The sequence below is a fragment of the Chaetura pelagica genome, unplaced genomic scaffold, assembly GCF_000747805.2.
Source record: "Chaetura pelagica isolate M959 unplaced genomic scaffold, ChaPel_1.0 scaffold169, whole genome shotgun sequence".
Taxonomy (NCBI): domain Eukaryota; kingdom Metazoa; phylum Chordata; class Aves; order Apodiformes; family Apodidae; genus Chaetura; species Chaetura pelagica.
Genome location: NW_009954616.1, coordinates 539,810 through 561,897, shown reverse-complemented (window position 1 = coordinate 561,897; position 22,088 = coordinate 539,810). Strand labels below are relative to the sequence as shown.

Below are 22,088 nucleotides of genomic sequence, written 5' to 3'. Positions count from 1 at the left end.
CATTAAGAGCAGTCAACATGGTTTTACCAAGGAAAAATCATGTTTGACCAACCTTATAGTCTTCTATGAGGAAGTAACTAGATGGATAGATGATGGTAGGGCGGCAGATGTGGTTTATCTTGATTTCAGTAAAGCATTTGACACTCTCTCAGACAGTATCCTCATAGATAAACTGAGCAAATGTGGTCTTGATGATCAGGCAGTGAGGTGGATCATGAACTGGCAGAAAGGAAGAAGTCAGAGAGTTGTGGTCAATGGGACAGAATCTAGTTGGAGGTGTGTGACTAGTGGGAGTCCCTCAGGGGTCGGTACTGGGACTGGTGTTGTTCAACATCTTCATCAATGACCTGGATGAGGGAACAAAGTGTGCTCTCAGCAAGGTTGCTTTGCAAAACTGGGAGGTGTGGCTGACACACCAGAAGGCTGTGCTGCCATTCAGTGAGACCTGGACAGGCTGGAGACTTGGGCAGAGAGGTATTTAATGGAATACAACAAGGGCAAGTGTAGAGTCTTGCATCTGGGGAAGAACATCCCTATGTACCAGTACAGGCTGGGGGCTGACCTGCTGGAGAGCAGTGTAGGTGAAAGGGACCTGGAGGCCCTGGTGGACAGGAGGATGACCATGAGCCAGCAATGTGCCCTTGTGGCCAAGAAGGCCAATGGCATCCTGGGGTGCATTAGAAAGGGTGTGGTTAGTAGGTCAAGGGAGGTTCTCCTCCCCCTCTATTCTGCCCTGGTGAGGCTGCACCTGGAATATTGTGTCCAGTTCTGGGCCCCTCAGTTCAAGAAGGACAGGGAACTGCTCGAAAGAGTCCAGCACAGAGCCACAAAGATGATGAAGGGAGTGGAATATCTCCCTGATGAGGAAAGGCTGAGGGAACTGGGTCTCTTTAGCCTGGAGGAGACTGAGCGGCGACCTCATGGAGCCAGGCTTTTTTACAGTGATGTCCAGTGACAGGACAAGGGGCAACGGGTACACACTGGAACATAGGAGATTCCACGTAAACATCAGAAAAAACTTCATTACTGTGAGAGTGACAGAGCACTGGAACAGGCTGCCCAGGGAAGTTGTAGAGTCTCCTTCACTGGAGACATTCAGAACCTGCCTGGACATGTTCCTGTGTAATGTGCTCTGGGTGATCCTGCTCTGGCAGGGGGGCTGGACTGGGTGATCTTTCGAGGTCCCTTCCAACCCCTAAGATTGTGTGATTCTGTGATTCTGTGATCATTAATGCTCAATTTGCAAGTGCAAATAAAGTTTATTCAGGAAATGTTTTACTAAAGTTTAAATTCAAGACTTCTGACCTACAGTTCGCAGCATGTACAGAAAAGCTTGATGTATTCAACTGACTACCTTTGGTTAATTGACTACTGTTGGAATAGAATATAATTCTTAGAATGCACGTCTGATCTAATTATTAGATCACATAAACTGCTTAGTAGTCTGTCTCCCTCTTAGTGTTAGGGTATTGCTCCTTTTTCTTTGGAATTGTAAAAATATAATAAGAGGTTAATTAAATAGTAAAAAAGGAAATGAGACTTAAATCACAGCACTGAAATGCTAACATAAAAGAAATAAACATTTTTCTTGAAAAAAACTTCCAAACAAAAAAAATATGTTAAACTTTTTGTTTCTTGAATTGCATAGATGTTCTTGTACACTGCAACTGCATGCAAAAGGCAACATATGTATCACTGGTAAAAGACGCGTCCTCTCCGTATTCTTCAGAAAATGTTCCAGCATTTCATTGTTTGTTTTGTTTGTAAGTTAGGCTAGATAAGACTCCATTTTCTTTTCATAAACTGCATTGTTTTATTGCACCTTTTTCTGATTGTCTTTTTTGATTAATTGCTTCTCTTCTTTCCTGTAAGCCCATCATTTAAATATCCTTAGTCCAGATGCACATAAATCACTGGAAGTCCTGGACCAGGCCAGGAACACTTACATTTACAATCAGCTTTTCCATTTAGCAGCTCCTGCTAGTAGTGTCTACAACAACTTGTAATGCCAAATATAACACAATTTGTGAGCTCAAAGCTGTGATCAGGCCACGGAGGGCATTACACAAAAATACATAGATACTGTTTTGATACTAAGCATATTGGTAGGATAACAATATAATCAGATCTTGTTGCAAACAAAACTTTTCTTCTAGACTTGGTTCATAATGACAACTGCACAGGGCATTTCACAAGTTCACATTGTTTACTTTTATAAGTGGATTTTTGTAAGTGGAGAAAAATGGGTTTTGGGTGCTGTTGATGATCTGCTCTTATTGTACTCTTTAGCACTGACCGAATGTATATTTTGAACTTCATATGCAGTTTTCCAATTCTTAATTAGGTGTGGTAATATAAACTAGTGGAAACCAGTAAATTAATTGAGAGGGAGAGGAGTCCAGAGGTAGAAATTTTACCAAGAAATCCAAAGTCATACAAACACAATCTGAACCACTTTTTGTGGTATTTAATTGCACAGTCTCAGTGTCAAAATGAACCATGATATTTTTAGGCTCTGACAGCAGCATCTTTTAATATGTACCCTCCCCTAATTTTTTGACAGTAGTTACATCTGCTTGATCTGTCATGTCTGGAAAGCACAACATGGACTTTTCCTCTTAGACTGATGAGACTGTAAGTCATGATTTTTCCAGAGTCATAGCCAGCAGATTTTACCTCTTTGTCTGGCAGATTGTGAATTGCCTCCAATGGACAGCTGCCCAGAGCCAGACCCAAGCAAGGACTTGGTAGAACTGCATGAGTATATAAATCTGTGAGGCCACTGACTCAGTTAGCCAAACAGTCAGATCCATTATGTGCCACAGTGCCTGTAATGAGATTTTTGATGGTATCAGCTAAACATTAACCCTCGGTGGCCTAATCAGGTTGGGGTTTTTTATATATCAGTAGTTAGAACATAATCTTTCTTGTTATTCAGTCTCCATTCCACTTCAGAGTATAAAGTAAACTCAGTGTAATTATTAAGTAGATATTGCTCATATTGGAAAAAAAACTTTTTAATTTTCATGCTCACTTATTATCTGGTTGTTAAGCTAAGAAAATTCTTATATCATTCTCTGATTCAGTTTTCTTCCCAGATAACACAGTTTTCAATAGCAAGGGTTTCATAAAATCTTTCTAGGTTGTATGCCCATAAAAATAATTAAGACAAATCTTTCATCCATAGACTTAATTAGACATGTAGGACTCTACACCTCCATTTGTCTAGTGGACATTAAGTTCAGGAAGATTGCGAACCACTGGCCTTTTGCATCCTAACACTACTCTTAATCTTTTTTTTTCTGACTCTATAATGTTACAAGGCCATTGGGAAGACTGCAAAAGTGTGTATAAAACAAACTTACATCCAAAGACTTACTGGGAGGATTGGTTTACACAGTACTTAGAAGGATGCCATATGAGTCCTAATATCTCTGCTTACAAGTTAGAATCATAGAATTATTAAGCTTGGAAGGGACCTTAAAGATCATCAAGTTCCAACTCCCCTGCCATGAGCAGAGAACCCTACCACTAGACCAGGCTGCACAAAACCTCATCCAACGTGGCATTAAAAACCTCCAGGGATGGGGCATCAACAACCTCCCTGGGCAACCCATTCCAGTTCCTCACCACCCTGATGGTGAAGAATTTCTTCCTAATATCTAACCTAAATCTCCCCTCTCTCAGTTTAAAACCATTACCCCATGTCCTATCACTATCTCCTCTGATGAAAAGCCCCTCCCCAGCTTTCCTGGAGGCCCCTTTCAAGTACTGGAAGGTGCTATAAGGTCTGCCCAGAGTCTTCTCTTCTCCAGTCTGAACAGCTCCAACTTCCTCAGCCTGTCTTCATAGTGGAGGTGCTCCAGGCCCATGAAGACAGACTGTGCTTTCCCTCTCTGCTTATGGGATGGTAGCTCTGCATTTTGTGTCTATGTCTGTCTTCATCGGTTTTGACAGTAGAGTTTTCTCCCAAACTGTGTATATTTTGGCTCTGATTTTTCTCTTATTTTCATGCCTCTGAAGTGCTACTGTGATCTCCCAGCTCTGAGTTAAGACTTTATCTGTGTAAATATTACACAGATCCTATTTTATTGCTAGGGTTGCAGCATATAAATCAGCAGAAAAGTACAACAAACCAGTGCAAATTGCCAACAACTTGCCATGTAATTGGGTGATGTGTTGGTTTGCAGGCTAACTAAAGTGAATAAACAAATACCAATACCTCTGTATAAGATAAATAGCTTAAGAGGAAAAGGAATCTTCAACTCCTGTCAGCTGCTTTGCTGTCATCTGAGTCTTACAGCTGCTGCTCAAACCCAAACATTTCCTGCAAAGTGCACTTACCCAAGACCTTTTTCATTTTTTCTTTTTAACATGCTTTTTCTATATACAGGTAGTAATTAACTTTTTTATTATTATTACTTTTTTTTTTCCCTAGCACTTCTTTACATGAGTAAAAACATGATTTATAAAGCTCTGTGAAGTGTTCTCATGGCTTTCTAAGTCATATAGTTAGTGCAGAAGATAAAAAAGAAATTCTGAAAATGCCATGAGATGCTTCTTGAGAAAGCTCTTATACTTTTTTTGCCACTGTTTGTTATAAATATTACATCTTTAGAATATGGGAAAATATGGGAAAATATATAGAAAATTTATTATGGTCAGTTTAGTTTACAAATCCATTCTCTCTGTTTCTGTGTATCTTCTCTTCTGCCCTGTAAGTCTTCAACAAATGCAAATTACTAATGAATTATTCTGCCTTATTCTTGCCTCAGTTTTATGTAGTTGGCCTAGTATCTTTCCCATTAAACTGAAATGCAAAAATAGCTTCCTTTGTTGAAGTCAAGATACAGAATTGCCATTTCCATTAGGTTCAGTACTGACAACAACCTTCTTCAAGTATCTATGTGTATTCATGTTTATGTAGCTAGGAAGGCAAGATTGAACAGGTGGCATGACCCAGGTGATGGGTACCTGTAGTTCTCTTACTAAGAATTGTTGCTTTGATTCTCTTATATAATTACATCTGTTCATCTCTTCTGCCATTTTTAAGATTAGCTTTTTGCCTGTATTGGCTACTGTGAATCACAGCATTTTCATACAGCTGTACTTTAAGGCCAAATCAAAGTCAGATTTCAGACAGACCACTGCAATCCATGCATATAATGACTTGCAAGCTTCCCTTGTCTTTTTTGCCACAGAATTGCTAGGTATTCTGATCTGAAACTATTTTTTATGTTTTCTCTGTCAGGCCTGTCACAGATAAATTAGAATTTCCATAGCAAGAAAACATGCCTAAGAGCTCCAAATTCTGAGCATCGTGTACATAAGCATAAGTGAAAGGCTGACATATCATTACTAAACCTTGAATTTTGGGGCCATATCATACCGTATGATTGTCTGAATTATGGGGATATACAGACTTCCTTCCCAATAAAAAGTAATACCACAACAGGTACTGAAAACATTTTCTAAGTGTGTAATTGAGGTTCAGAAACAACTACAGCTGGAGACCTCATCTGAACTACAGTGCCATGCACTGGATAAAGGAGTTGTGTCTGACATTATTAGAGAGCAAATTATTTTGTCTATGAGATCAGCACTGCTTTCAGCTGTCCTGATGCTTGTCTGAATGGCAGATAATATTACCAGTGTGATCAGAGACCTGATAATCTCAGGTCTTCAGATGAAGATCAATGACGGCACAGGGAAGTGATGAGTGTTAGCGACTGACAGCCCTCTCTTCTGAGGGAGAGTAAATCTGTCTTTAGGAAACACTTTGTTCCTATTAATCACAGTTTTAAGTGTCAGTAGACCAAGACTGAGCTTAATGTATTTGTAAAATATATCTGTTTGATACTATTACTTTATTCTTTCATTGAACTGTTTTTTTTCTCCCAGGGGCTAGAGAGCCAAGCAGATGCCAATGAGAATTAGAGTGTCTTGCACAGACACTTCTGTGAAGGTACCAACATCATGGCCTGCCACACTTTAGCTATTTAGTTTCCAGATTTCTTCTGCAGAAATTACCAGAAACTGACCTGCTGAGCTAGTGGGTTTGTAGAGTACCTAAGTACCTATAGAGTCTAAAAATATCAATGCCTTTCCCATATGATATTAATAATGTAATCACAGGAAAGACAACTTTCTAATTAATGTTCTACTTTGTGTCACGGGAATTTCACATTAATACAATTACAGAAGAATTATGCATTTGTTAAAAAACGTATTTTGCTTAGTCGTAAAAATGTCAAACTGAGCTTCCCCAGCTATGCAACTTACCTGAACTATTTTTTTTCCAGTCTCCATGGTGCTTTACCATTATTCTAATCAGTACCATTAAAATATGCTAGATGTCACTCACAGTTAAACCTAATAATACCAGGACAGACTAAATATAAGTGTGGTAGAAGTGTTAATTATTATTATTAATTATAACAATAATAATAATTATAATGTTTAGGATTTGTTATGTTATATTAGCCCTATCATTATGCAAAAACATGTGAAAGCCAGAGATGCTGATATATATATATATATAAATGTTTCAGTGCCGCCAGCTGTGAAATATTTCCATTTCTCCTTCTAATTTTGATTTAGCTTAGATTTGGGAAATACTCAACAAAACATCTAACGGCAGAAGCCTTTCTGCAGAATATTTTTAAACTTACATGTGATAACAGTGTCCCCATGTGGCAGTTTGGGGGAATCACAGATCTTAGTTTCTGGACATTTTTTCAGGTTTAAACCGTTAAAAATTGAGTCTGGAAAGCTGAGTTCTTACCAAAGATGGTGTGGTAAAACAGAAAAAAAGAAAAGTTAGAAAATCATAGAAAGATTCTGCAGAAGAATGTATCAGTCTCCTAAATTCCATGGCTATCTTCCTACTCCACCCCTAATTTTAGGGATACCCTTGTTTCTACTCCTTTGATCTACCAAAATACAGAAGCTCATTAAAACTTGACCTTTGACAATTTATGACATTGCCATTAATCTAGTTCCTCTTATTCCTAGAGAATGACAAACAAAACTTGTCAAGAGTGGTCAGTCTTTAACTAACCATGCCATAAAATCCCTACCTTCAGTTAGGCTTTCCTTGCCCACAACAGTGTCCTGAAAGGTGTTTCACAGGTTTATTCCCCTGGTATTTAGAAGCCTCCCCCTTGACAGCTGGTATTTGTCCAGAGCCCATAGGCACCCATAATTTTCATTCCCCACATTGCCCTTCAGTGTAACCCATATGGATTTGCAGAGAACCAGCACATTCCCTTTCGGCCCTCATTTTGGAAAGTTAAGAAAATCATCCCCATTAGCCTGCTGTCTAGTAGCCTGGCCACTGCAAAAGGTGATCCTTGTTCTTGAAGATACCACTGTTTATCAGGTAATATACATTTATAACATTCAGCATAACATGGCCATATTTACCTCTATATGTATTCAGAAAATCTGTGACAGAAATACTCTTTTCTCTCCTTTGGAGCAGGAATTTGTGTACCAAAGCTTTTAATTTATTAATATCGTGAAGCAGATAACATGGTGTATTGTGAGGCAAGATATTGTTGACATCAAATTCAACGTATAAATTAGTGGCTAGATATAGATTAGCATCTTGTACTTTAGATCTTGCTCTTCTGCATGCTGCTGGGGTTCATTAATTGTCCTGACTATGATTCGCCTGCCCTTTTCCAGCAGTCAGGAGAGCGAGAGGGTGATATGTAGCACAAAGGTTGCTGCAGCAGCTTCAGATTCACCCGCTGCGGGTTTGACGTTGCTCGACAGAACATCATCCCCAAGACACATTCAGGCAAAGTGTTTTAGCAATTCATAAAGCATTGAGACTCATGCTGTTTTCAAGATTAATGGCTCTTGAAGAAGGCACAGCCAGGGAGCAAGGGTGAAGTTCAGCTCCAGGTTGCTGTGCACTGCTCTGAGCGGAACCATGTAGCCATTCTGTCTTTGCTACGGCGTCATAAATCAGGGAAGGGAGAAGCAAATTGAGTTACAGCCAAGAACACACTTCCATTTGGTTTCAAGACTTATGTACAGTGGGGATTAAAGCTAAATTCAGAGCTGCTCTAATGGCCTTATTTTCTAGATTAGCTCATGACCTAGGAAGACGGGATGTGTTAAATGTAGGAATAAATCTAAACTTGCTCTGCGTTTAGAAGATATGTTTCTTTTGCTGATCTAATTCTGGTGCTAGAATAGACAGGAGAGCATCCTCAGGAAAGCTGTGTTTCAACTGGCTTTTTTTCATCCAATTGCTTTTTATGATCCTGATGATCACTGTTATCATTAATTCAGCAGAAATGTTGAATCAAAAGATAAACTGCGGCAGCTAATATGGTACACAGAGAAAAAATGGAATAAGAGCAATAAAACCATAACACACATTTCACTTGACATTCCGCTGAAGTATTTTGAGGAGTAAAAAAGTTGCTTTGAAGGGTGTCAGTGTGACAGCAGGATGAAAGGTGCATTCATTGCTTTAAATTAAGTATAATATGGTCAGTTACATTAATAAATGACACCTTGGGTAAATAATCACTGGTGTTCTCCAAAGCTGGCTACAGAGCACAAGATGCTGCCTTTGTTTTATAACAGATATAAAGCCAGTTTGATTTAATTCACCACAGAAGTACCTTTTATACAGCTTAATCTCATAAAACATAAAGCAAAGTTGTGAAAGGCAGATGGTTTAAATATGCCCGTGGTTCTGTATATTTAGGGAACAGTTTCTGAAGACCGCAAGAGCAAGTGCTTTGACTGCACTGTTCTGAGAGATGAAAACCCCTGCCCTGTTCTGCCTTCCTTGTGCCACCAGTACTTGCATGGCTGCCCAGACAGTAAGATCAGCTCGCTGCTCTGGCTGAAAGTTAACCTAATTGAAAGGAAATAATATACAAGTTCTGTACCAGAAGATCTTGTACCGTGGTTTAGAATGTATAATGAAGAATTTGATTCTAATTATTGCAATAGAATGTGTGCATAATGTGCAAAAGAAAGGTATGGTTTCTAATTGCCTCATGAACTCACACTAAATCTTTCTTTGTTTCCTTCCCTTCTCAATTGAGATGTAAAGTGTGCTGGTATTACTTAAGATTTTAAATTACTTAAGATCAAAATTTTACATTTTCCAAATTTTTATATTTTTACATGCTGGATTTGTTGTTCTTGTTGGTTTTGTTCCTTTTTAATCTTAAGCTTTAATTCCCAGTTCTATTTAGGAGTAAAATTAAACATTAAATTTTCCTCTTTTTGTTAGAGGAAACTTTGGAAGTGGAAGATACTTTTTTCTGAGGCCTCACTTAGGAAAAAGTAACATGGCATTCCAAATTTATTGCCAATGCTTTCATTGATTTTACCTCTATCTTCCTGGAAAAAAAGATGGCAGAGTTAATGAGGCTATAGAGCAAGCAATGCCATTTGAGAAACACAAAAATTTTGTGGGAGACCAGAAAAAAAATAGGTTACCAAGTCTGCAGATGAAAATGTGTCACCAAGCTCTTCATAAAAGGCAAAAATAAATAATGGCTTGACTAAATTTTTCATGTGGTAACACGTAAGTGCTTTATTATGAGAAGTGATTTTTTTTTCCAAGGATGAGCTTATGTTCCACAGCATGAGACCTTTACATTCCAAAATACACTATATATTTAACAGATAAATAACTCCTTTGAAGAATTATTTAATAGACCATGTTGTACCAGTTGTTTACTGACATCCATACAGATTTAATTTACTATGTCTTTTGTCTGGAAAAATCAGTTAGCAAAGAAAAATATCGCATTAATCCGGCGTCAGCTCTTTAATTAGCCAGGATCCCATTTTCTTCCATTAACCTCTTCTGTCCCTGATTGTTATCTTTCACTCATATTTTAAGTTATCCTTGAAAATTTTACTTGAAAAATTAAGCTACATTGCAGCCAGACTAAAATGCCAGGTAGTTACCCAAATAACATTTTTCTCTTTAAGAGAAATCCTTCAGTATCTTACAAATCTAGAGTTTTGATAGTCCAGTCATACTATACCAAACAATCAGACACTTCATTTAAAAGTCAAACTACCAGCCCTACATTTTCAAATGCATGTTTTCCAGTATTTCCTTTTATGTTCTTTTCAGTGTATTTTAACAATCGTTTGAACAGCATGTTAACACTCAGATGTACCTCAAGATCAGTTTTTCAGTTCAGGAGAGTTGTTTTCCTAGTGTCCTTTTTTCCTAATCTCTTTGTCTAACAATAAATTCTTACTTTACCTTAGTTTTAAGGTTGTTTATCTCAGACAGAAGTTTAAAAACAGAATATTTTTTCCTGTACCTCTTGTTACGGGGCAGAGTGGATGGATGTCACTCTAACTATTTAAGAAGTGGTATAGTGCTCTGGAACAAGATGAAAACAGGTTAGGTACTGTAATTTCTTTATGTGTTACACTGTGTTTCATTAGGAGTTTCTTATTAAGAGTATTGAAAGTTATTATTTTTAGAAAAAGTTAATAATAACAAGAAAGGCTGTAAAATTCCATAAATACATCCCTTGACTGTAGATTTTTAGTTGTCCTGTCTTCCAGTATTCATAGAAAACTATTTGTTTGTGTATGCGTGGTGATGGCATCCCTATTTTGTTCACATAGCTACTTTCAAGCAGATTTTGCCAAGAGGCTTGAAAGAGGCTTCTTCATCCCTGTGTCTCCCACTCTGTGTAGTATGGTAATTTTCCATCATGATTAGTCATATGCAAGAAGATGAAATTCAAATCATAAAATAAACTTGTGAAATCACTGATATTTGGGCAAACAGAGGAGATAAATTTAATTTCATTTAAATGCAGGTATAATTTAGCATCTCCAAGAAGCTGCAGACTCCCAGTTACTGTACTCCTTATTTCTTGCATTTTGTGAATTTCTGCTTTCGCAGGATGGAGTTTCAGCATGGGCTCTGCCTACCAGTTCCACAGCTGGAGAGTATTTGTGATTGTCTGCGCACTGCCCTGTGTCTCTTCAGTGGTAGCCCTTACCTTTATGCCAGAAAGCCCACGGTTCTTGCTGGAGGTATGAATTTCCAAATGGTTTTTAGATTCTAGTAAAAACGATATCTGTGTTTACATTGTTGTCTCTGTATAACAGGCATTAAGATTGTTCAGTGACTGAAATGAACATCTTAATCTCTATGTATGTTTTGTTTAAATGTGTTGATCAAATGTTTAGGTTGGAAAACATGATGAAGCTTGGATGATACTCAAGCAAATTCATGACACAAACATGCGAGCTCGTGGCCAGCCTGAGAAAGTCTTCACAGTGAGTATTGCTTTCAAAGCTCATTGGTTTGCAGATCAGTGAACTTGCTGACTGGCAAAATCTTGAATGCTTAAACAGTCAATATTAATGCTCTACATGACAAAGCCGATCATTTGCACTCTAAATACCTAAATATGATAACTGCAGTCCTACTGAAATTGTTACATACACAGTAGATGTTATCACTTTTTTTTTTTTTTTTTTAATCAGCTAAACTAATTTTAAAAAATTCATTTTCACTTCTGTGAAATAGTAATTTCAGACATACAGTTTTCTCAAAGTATCTTGGAAGGTCAACTGCATCTTGTTGACTTGCAGGTCTACGAATAAGGACTTATTCAAAGTATCGATAGGTTGTTTATATGGAAGAGAAACTGGCATTTCTCCAAAATTTAAATAAAAACACATTGAGAATTGTTAATGGAGTATTTCTTATTTATGAATAATATATGTGACAATTTTGTCTTCCTGGATACATTAGGGCTGAACAGGAGAATACATTTTCTTACTTTGAAATCCAGGGTGCCTTTTCAGCTTATGCTGTGCTGGGGAGGTGCCAGCATTCTCAGAGCTATGTGTGGGATATTTTTCCTCTTCCAGAGGCTTTCTTCTTACTTTAAGGCATGTATAACTCCATTGAAAAATCATCTTGAAGGTTCTGCATTTGCAGGTAGTCTTGAAGAGTGACCATCTCACCATAAAACTTTATTCCATTGAGACTTGCAGTTTAATGACCTGGATGTAGTTTCCATTGCCTCAGTTTATTTTTTTTCCACACAGCTCAAGAACTCCTGCATTAAGCCTAACAGACGGCTGGTTAGCATATCTATCATGTTAAATCCACATTTATTGATATATCAGTGACTTACCCCTAATCTCAGCTAACCTAATACTTTATATTCTGATTTTATTTATGAGTAAAGGGATTTGCCTAACAGCACACACAATTGCTTCCAGCTGATCTGAGCTGCTCTCAGACAAGACCATCCTTGCCCCCATCACTCCTTGTTTTTCTTCTGCCAGTATTGATTTTCATTGGCTGATTACACAGTCAGACATAGCACAGACCTCTTCCCTCTGTGGTATTGTTTTAGGCAGGAGGAAGAAGACAGAAATGTACTAGGATAAAAGATGGGAGGAAGGATCACCCACAGTCTCACATCACTTTGATTTAATTGTAATCACATCCTAAAGCAACTGTGGAGAAAAAAACAAAGCACATGCTTGCTGTTTCCAGTTCTTGTCATCTAACAAGGCTTTCTCTCTACAGTTGTTAAAATGTGACAAAGAGCCATGCTGAACAGTTTATTTATAGCTATTTTTGTTAACTGGTCATCCATTAACATTGGGAAAATTCAACTCCTGATATTGAGGAGTTAGAAGATTAAAAATACTGTACTATATGTCAAAGTTACACATCTATGGAAGTCTCTATTTTTAAGCTTGCATTAATATGATTAGAAAATGCATCATTGCCTTCTTGTTGGTCAAACTCAGCTTTGTCTTATAAAAAACAGAAAGAAAAGAACGTAAATGCAATCTCTTTGGAATATCCTTCTAGTATCTCTTCTTAAAAGTACAAATTAGTCCTGGATGTTGTGGAATTTTGCCTCAGCAATTGATGCACATAGTTTTCCTAAACCCCCTTGCTTCATCCAGCATCATTCTATGACATATGTATTCTATGATGTATTTTACTCTACTTAATTTCACTAGTTACATCACATTTAGAAATGATGTTTTCTGCCTGCCTTTTTTTCTAACTTTTTCTCCATTACTTCTATGGTTTTAGTGTGCTTTCCTTTTATGTGTTTCCTAATTATACTGATGTCATCTTTTCCTAGAAGTCTTTTTCACAAGTCATATTTATTTATGTTATTTGTGTTATTGAGGGTTTTATCTTTTAACCTTTATAACAGAGAAGACATCAGCTGGTGCACAGTTATTTTTAAAGTTAAAAACTCCAGAATGGATGTATTCTAGTAAATGTATGTGGAGCTGGTAGCTCATAATACTTTTGAAAACTTCTCCTGAGAACAGTGACACTAACAGAGATGACAGCAAGTAAGCAGTAAGTAAAATAGTAGTTGATGGGACTGCGCAAGTTAAACGTTTATATCCATGCTGAACTACCTCAAAGATAAATCTTAGTATCCCTAAAATTAAAAGTCATTCCTCTTTTTCATTGACATGTATTAATTTTTTAATATTATTTTTTTTCTGCAGACAATTCCCTTTGCAGCATATCTTGATTTTTAAAAATTTTAAATATTGCATATTACTAGCTGTTGCTTTTAAACAGAGGATCTATTTTCATTAAAATAGGTATTCTTTATTGTTTTCTTTCATCCATCCTATACTGACAGCTAAATTTGCATGGTCCAGATGGACCGTTGGCCTGATACAATAGGACTTTTCTTATGCTAAAGAACCATCAAGGCCAGGGTCTTTTGTTGCCAATCACATACAGTCCTAGGATATACACATTTCCAGGACGGTGAAGAGGCTGGTCCTGAGCCTGTGAGAGTGGTACTGGCTTATACAGTGTGATTCAAAAGGCATGCCCTTTCTGCCCAGAGGGGTTTTGGAGGACTCAATTCAGTGTTTGTATAACATGTTTCATAAAAGCTTAAAATCAATGGAATGATGCAGATGAGATTATTGCTATTAGAAAGAGGCAGGCCGAGAGGGTACAGGCTTTTGATATAGTCAAGGTTTGGCAAGACAGTGAGCTGTAGTATTCCAGGAATTATGGTAATTAAAGATAAAACTGCTTGGTGGGCTTTTGTTTTTTCATCTTCACTGGATGAGGCTGCTGGTGCATCTTGAACAGTGTACATCTGTTAAAGCAGTGGGCTTAAACTAGAGCTTTACCAACACTGCTATTCCCTGATGTCCTGTTATCCTCTATGATCCATCTGTGGGTGGTGATGTTCTCATTCTTCTCTTAAGAAGAAATACAAGCTATTGCTGACTTCAGAAACTGTAGCCAAACAGTGAACACTGAGTCTGTGGCTCTCTCCCTCCTTAAGAAGTCAGTCCCTTTCCTCTTTTATTTCTTTTCTTTCCATTCTTTATTTGTCTTCTTTTTATATGAACTGTGGATAAATACACTGGCTCTTGAGATACCACTATGGACCTGGGAATAGAGCAGGAGCCGAGACCAAAAACCATACCATGGTTTGTCAGGTCCTGCATCTGAAAAGACCATATAACATATTCTTGTTCTGCTGCACAGGAGAGTCCAAGCAAAAATCAGTATTGTAGGCAACATCACAATCTCTATCAATGGTGATTATGTAATTTTCCCTGATACCTGTTTTTCTCTTTTCACTTTGGATGAAGTAGGTGTTTCCTCATAACAGCAATAATAAGCAGATCCAGATCATTTCACTGAACTTTTTTCTCTCTTCATTAAAAAGGATAGTTAAAATTGAGATCCAAAAGACAAAGAGAGTTCCCTATCTAGCACTACTAGAAATCAGAACAGGAGAAACATGTTATTCAGCTATTAATTCTCAGAATTTCAAATATTTCTGGTTTTGTTGCTATCTTTAATCAATGTACTTTCATCAATATTGTGACATCAAGTCAGAAACCACTTGATATCAACCTCTAGACGTGGCTGAGAGTTTAAGTAACATTTTATCCTTTGTGATATTAGGGCTATATATTACAACACTCTAGCAGAACCTGGCATTAACAGCTTAATTCATTCAAAAGGAATGGATTTTCTGCATGCTTTAAAATTAGAGCTTTTCCAATACAGTTGCATCCACAATGAACTTTGGCAGTATCGTGTGCTACTATAATGTCCTTTACATTTCTAAAACATTTCTGGTATAAACATAGGTTTTATATCTGCTAATTTTTAGTATACGGGGTTTATAAAAGCCTTCTCTGACAGCCAGTTAATGATTCAAGAAATTGCAAATATTTGCTGTTCTGTTTTTTGTTTTAGGTTAACAGAATCAAAACTCCAAAGCAGATTGATGAGCTCATAGAAATAGAGAGTGATACAGGAACGTGGTACAGGAGGTGTTTTGTTAGAGTTCGCACAGAGCTGTATGGTGTAAGTAACAACATTTCTGTTTGTTCTGTAATTGCCATTCATCTTTTTTCAATTAGCCTTCAGAAATGGGACGATTTAGCTCATGTAATACTAGATTTCCATGCAACAGGGAGATTCAGGAAGCAGTGTGAGGTTCTGGGTTACTGAACCAGAAAAAGTGCAAGTGAATCATAGAGTTTGGTCCCAGCTTCTGAGAAGGAAAATGCTGCATTGGTCCTCACACAAGTGAAGGCTAGTAGTTACATAGTTGCATTCCAAATCAACACAGTATGAAAGTACTGGGAATGTACATCAATATATTCCTATGGGAAGAGGTGACACATGATGAGATGAACAATTATCAGCAGGAACCTGAGGTGGCTGTGTTATTTACAAATGGTAAAGTCATTAATAAATTGTGTAAATGTATATGGCATCATATCTGCATGTATTTTAGGCATGTCAATTGTTTTACCAGACAACTATGTATGAACCATTTCAGATAATTTAATCAAGATCACTGGGACTGTGCTCTGTATACATTCTTGCTTGCTTGCAAAACCAAAGTTATACAGTACTTTTGAACCTGGTAATGAAAACTGAGAAAAATCTCATTAATTTTGAAAAACATCTCCAAAATGCAAAAAATAGCTTACTACAGGAGTAAAAAATCTGGCTTCCTAAAGCTCTCCAGAGCTATGATGAAGTGTTGTAAAACAAGGTTTGTCATTAAATAGATTTGCTTGGAAAAACAGCATTTTCCCAATGAAAAGAAAAAATGAATTGACAGAGTATCTGCTTTTTTAATTACTTGTCAACAAGTGGAGCAGTTGAATATTGAAACATTTGTGCTTTGGCCTTGTTACTAAACCAGCTTTAAAGGAGTTGAGGTTTGGTTGTCTCACATCCTTATTATCTCACTGAACTAGCCACTGGGTCAGAGCATCTTTCTTGTTGCATGCTGTGTGCTGAAACTTCCTAGGACAAACTGCCTCTTCACTTCAAAAGGAGGAAATCAGCTTGACATAAGGGAGAACATTGTCCTCAGTCAGCTCTACTGTAGCATCTCTGACCTGGGGATAATCCTAGCTTTTCCTCATATAGTCAAAGTACCAACTTCTAGCTATGGTGGGTCATGATAGGTCAGATGATGAGTTGGTCCCTGTTGAATTGTGGAATCTTGTTTATCTAAATTTGAAGTAGTGTTGGACTGGGAAGTGAGAATAAAACATTTCTGACAAGATCTCTCATTTATCTGAGAGAGTGAAATGAAGCTGTCTAGAGATTAGGAAAGCTTGAGGTGGTGAGAACAGGGGTGAATTAATGGACACAGTACACAATATTGTATAAAAATTTTTATATGAGCCAGCGTTCTGTGCTTGCATCCCAAAAAGCCAACTGTAACCTGGGCTGCATCAAAAAAGAAGGGTGGTGAGCAGGTCAAGAGAGGTGATTCTGCCCCTCTGCTCGGCTCTGGTGACACCCCACCTGTAGTATTGTGCCCAGTTCTGAATCCCCCAACATAAGAAAGACATGGAGCTCTAGGAGTGAGTCTAGGGGAGGGCCACAAAGATGATCCGAAGGCTGGAGCAGCTCTCCTATGAGACAGGCTTAGAGAGCTGGGGTTGTTCAGCCTAGAGAGGAAAAGGCTCTGGGGAGACCTTATAGTGGCCTTCCAGTACCTGAAGGAACCTACAGGAAAGCTGGGGAGGAGCTTTTTACAAGACCAGGTAGTGACAGGACAAGGGAGAACGGATTCAAACTGGAAGAGAGTAGATTTAGGTTAAACATTAGGAAGAAATTTTTTTCCTGTGAGGGTGGTGAGACACTGGAACAGGTTGCACAGGGAGGCAGTTGTGGATGTCTGATCCCTCTAAGCATTCAAAGTCAGATTGGATGGGGTTTTGAGCAATATTCTATCATGTAACAAAATTTTTCATACGAAGATTTAAAATAAATGTATTTCCTAATTATTTACAGATTTGGTTGACATTTATGAGATGCTTCAACTACCCAGTGAAGGATAACACAATCAAACTTACTGCTGTATGGTTCACTCTGTCTTTTGGGTAAGAGTGATTAAAATCTTAAGTCTTTTCCATAGAGAGACAGAAGGATATTCTGCATGCAATCTCTGTCACTGTGATTATCCTGTTTATTTGGAAAGGTTTTTCGGTATGTTTCCACAAAATGTGATATTCACTGCCTAGTTGGTTCTTGGTTGCAAGCCTGACTCATCAGTAGTATCTGCTCAGGAAAAGTGGCTTCTTCTGAGGTCAGCAACTTTCAATATTTTTATTTCGTGGAGGATTTTATTATGAAGGAGCAACTGCTCCAACACTTAAAGGGCTGAGGGAGTTGCTTGTCCTGACCTCTCAGAGATTTCTGAACAAGTGACATTGGTGACAGAGTTTTTTCTGTTTTCACAGCTACTATGGCTTATCTGTCTGGTTTCCTGATGTCATTAAACATCTGCAGTCAGACGAGTATGCATCCCGAGTGAAACATTTCCACAATGAGGAGGTCTCACATTTCGTTTTCAACTTCACACTGGAAAATCAGATTCACAGCAGTGGACAATACATCAATGACAGGTTTAGAGATTTACTAATATCCTGACTTGGCTTGAATAAACAAATGCATGTTCAAAAGCATGCCTTAATAAGCTAGTATTTTTCTCCATTAGCTGATGATAGATGGTTTGGATACTTTTTAATGGGAGTTTATTTCTCTTCTTGATTTCATTCTGACTTGTGGAACATGTGGAGAGATGGACATGTGCTGGTGGTTTCTGTGTCAGGATCCCCCAGGCAATCCCAGCTTCCCTTTAAGGAATCACTCTTCTGAGGCTGAAATTTTTTAGAGCTGTATAGTTGCATCAGCTTGATCTGCTGCTCTTTCTAGCATGTGAAGGTAGACTGACAGAAATTTTTTGTATTGGGCAGATTTGTTATGATGAAGTTTAAATCAGTAACCTTTGAAGATTCACTTTTTAAGAACTGTGTGTTTGAAGACATTACTTCCCTGAACACCTACTTCAGGAACTGTACTTTTGTGAATACCTCCTTCAACAACACAGGTATTATGAGAAAAAAACACCTGAACATTCATTGTTCAGCTGCATGTTCTCGTCATGGTTTGTTTTTTTTTTTAAACTCTAATAAGGCATGAGAAGCACTCTCATAGGGAATGAAAAGTTATAAATAACAACTGGCACTCTAATATTATATCAGAAAAGTAAAAGGAACACACCTGCGCTAGAGATACTGCAGGCATAATACTGACTCTGATATTTGATGTTAATAATCTCTAAAGAGATTCAGTCTGTGGAGAATAAAATATATTGACTGCCTTATTGGTAGATTTATCTAGTGTATTTTTATTTAGTCTAAATTGGAATGGTGAAAGAGTTTGTTCATTGTGCTTGCTTTGAATTTGGTGTTCAGAATTCAAACTGCTTCATCTATAATCATTCCCACTCTTCTTAGTATTCTAACAAAAACAGGAATGTATATGTTCAAACAGAGGACTTTTGGGGTGTTTTTTTTTTAATTCAATGAAATGTAACTGAAAGTAAAATGTGGCTAAAAAAGACTGTTGAAAAGATGAGGCAGTTCTTAACACTGTCATGTAACTCCAGCAATCATAGTAGTCATAAAGTTAAGTTTCAGAGCAAGCAACACCCAGCTTTCTTTGTCTAAAAAAAAAGATATTCTTAATTCTTGAGTGTTTTAAGATCTACAGAAGAAACAGAAAGAAGTGGAAGTATAGGGACAGATCTCCAGAATATTATTGAAAGGAGAATGTCCTGAATAGCTGCACGTAGAAGTAACTCATCTGTGTTCAAGCAGAAAACCATAAGGCCTTCTCAGAAATGAAAATTGGTTTGATCTGACTTCTATAGGAACATTTGGCTTTAAAGCAAGTCAAAACAAACAGATCATCATTGGCTGTCTGATGTGCGAGACGGATTGCTAGAAACTTACAGATATCCAAGGTTTTTTATGCAAGGCCGATTGGTGCTGAAAGACCTTTACCAAATACAGTCCAAGCTGAAATACAGTAATACCACTTGCCTAATTCCAAGCCTTAGTTGCTCTTTTTCATGAGATTGGTGTATTTTTTCTGTTAAGATAAGCTCCAAGTTGCCATTAGCATTGCCTAAACTTGAAATGTTTTTAATCAAAAGCTGCACATTGAGTTGGCTGTTAGATTAAATGCTTATTTTTCTTCTTTCCACAGATCTTGAACAATATAAGTTTGTTGACTGTGAATTGATAAATTGCACATTTTCCATCATCAGGACAGGTTGCCAAATTTCTTTTGATGATGACTACAGTGCCTACTGGATTTACTTTGTTAATTTCCTGGGAACTTTGGCAGTCTTACCAGGGAATATTGTGTCTGCTCTCCTGATGGACAGAATTGGACGGTTGACAATGCTGGGTAGGACCTTCACTTTAAAACAGCAAACAACACTGAAACCTAAAGGTCTCCCAATAGAGTAACATGTTCTCTTTTAAGTAATTTGGTTCAGTGAGATGCAAAAACTTCCTGCTGCAGATATTTAATTATGTGTCTTCATAAATGCCATTTTAAAAAGCCCACAATTTAAAAATAAACTATTTTTGTTATGCCATGTTATCAGCCATTGATCTTCCAAAATGCTATTACAAGACCACTACTTAGGCATTTGGAATGAGATTTTGGAGAGTTCTGACCATTGGCTTGTCTTTGCCGCAGCTGAAAGGAAAGCAAGTTGTGCACAGGTGGCCTTCAGCTAGTAGACCATCGTCTCACAAGAGTCAGCAGTCCTTTGCCTGTTATCTCTTTCGCAAAGTAATACAGTTGAAAGATCTTTCCTGTGGATTATCTGCAATGACAAATGTGTTTTCAATTTACTTAAATAACTATGCACTATTTCATTGTGTTCACTTCTAGGAGAGTATCTCTATATAAATGCAATTCCCACTCACTGTTTTTATTTCTACAATATATGAATGAGTTTAATGTGATTGCAGAAGATTATGAGCAAGGAAGAATGGGGGTAGTTTTTCCCGGGTAGCTCCCTCTGGGTGTTCAGAGAGGATTACACCTTAATACTTTAGAATATATCCTAATATTTGAGGAGTTATGGGTTTTTTTCTCTGAACTACCTACAACATTGGTTTGCCTGACTGGTCTCACCAGCAGTGTGAAACCATTAAGTTTTTAACTCAAATATATGAGTCAGTTATTTGGCCACAATGTGTGTATAGAAGCACTAGACAAAATAAAGACCATTCTTTAAATACAGCTCTACTTTGTGCTCATTTTACCTGTCTTATACCTAGGTGGTTCCATGGTTCTCTCTGGGATCAGCTGTTTTTTCCTGTGGTTTGGAACCAGTGAATCTATGATGATAGGTATGCTGTGCCTCTACAATGGCCTCACCATCTCAGCATGGAATTCTCTAGATGTCATTACTGTGGAGTTGTATCCTACAGACAGAAGGTATGTGTAGACGCACTTTGTCTAAGCTCTCTGACCGTGTGCACCAGCAGGACTGATAAATAGAAATGGTTTTTTTTTTTAAAGGAGGTAGCAGAGTTCTGAGTGGGCTGAATGAATAGTTTGTCTTGAATAGCAAAGGGAAAAAACAGATCTATTTTTTTTAACTATTTGGTGTGTATTTTGCACCAAATATTACCTACGCAGGAAAATGCCACAAATGTAGTTTAATATTAAAAATAAGGTTTAACTGCTAGTCTTACTCTTACACAGCTAATGAGTAATATTTCTGAAAACAGTAATAGAATATTTCTGGGTTTCCCCTAGTGCTACTGGCTGTGACAGCAGTAGTTGGTCCAAAATAGCAATATAGATGCATTTGTCTGTGGGCTCTAAAATGGTGGGGATGATAATAAAAATCACTGTCTGGAGCCAAACAGCATCTTCTGGAAGAGACTGTGGGCTTGAACCATGCTGAGCTGTTAATCAGTTTGCTCCCACAAGTTCTTGTGCAGGGTCCCTAGGAGTGTACAAACTCAGAATTAAGCAGACACAAAAATGTCTCAGTCACTGCTCCTGACCCTTCAGGGCTCTTGCAAGAAAGCTCACAACAATTTACATGTCCTGCTAATATTGTTGCTAGATGACACGGGTTTTTTTCAGAAACAGCATACTTTTCAATGCTGTTTTTATGTCACTTAACAAACTGGAAGAAAAACAGTTGAGTCATGCTCTGTTCAATGACAAGTGTAAAATTTTAAAAGCTGCATTTTCTTGAATAGACTGGGATATTTTCCCGCTCTCCCCTCCTCTCCTTAAACAGATTGTGTATAAAATTGCCCGGATTCATGCTAAGGGACAGTGTGCCCTTTCTTCTGTCACAGTTCTATTAATTATGTCATTCATGAGAAGTTTCAAAATGGCAAAAAACTATTTACAGTTTATAAATGAGTGATGCCTGCTGGCAAGTTAAAGTTTGTGGACAGAGGTGTTGCTGCCTCTAGTATTGTTCACCAGGAGGTGAAGACTGTAGATGGGCTTCTCTGTTTTTCCTTTCACTGGCCTTTTAAAAATATATGCTTCTTCATACAAGAAATATCCATTGTTGTGAATGTATTGAATAACCATACTAGGCTACTTATAAATCCAAAGGACTAAGCTTTAATATTAAGAGGTGGGGTTTTGTTTTGGTTTGGTTTATTTTGGTTTGTTTGGTTGGTTATTTTTTGTGGGGTTTTGGGGGGGTTTTTTG

General features: G+C 37.6%; 1 protein-coding gene across 1 annotated transcript in view; it reads left to right on the top strand.

Annotated features, from left to right (window-relative positions):
* SV2C (synaptic vesicle glycoprotein 2C) overlaps nucleotides 1-22,088 on the top strand; it is an 80,626-nt gene that overhangs the window by 45,633 nt on the left and 12,905 nt on the right. Inside the window, exons 4-11 of the mRNA XM_010005544.1 lie at nucleotides 10,916-11,049; nucleotides 11,206-11,295; nucleotides 15,257-15,367; nucleotides 17,327-17,415; nucleotides 17,776-17,940; nucleotides 18,292-18,425; nucleotides 19,589-19,792; nucleotides 20,680-20,839. Coding sequence (XP_010003846.1) covers nucleotides 10,916-11,049; nucleotides 11,206-11,295; nucleotides 15,257-15,367; nucleotides 17,327-17,415; nucleotides 17,776-17,940; nucleotides 18,292-18,425; nucleotides 19,589-19,792; nucleotides 20,680-20,839 — 1,087 coding nt within the window. The remainder of the gene's footprint in view (nucleotides 1-10,915; nucleotides 11,050-11,205; nucleotides 11,296-15,256; nucleotides 15,368-17,326; nucleotides 17,416-17,775; nucleotides 17,941-18,291; nucleotides 18,426-19,588; nucleotides 19,793-20,679; nucleotides 20,840-22,088) is intronic.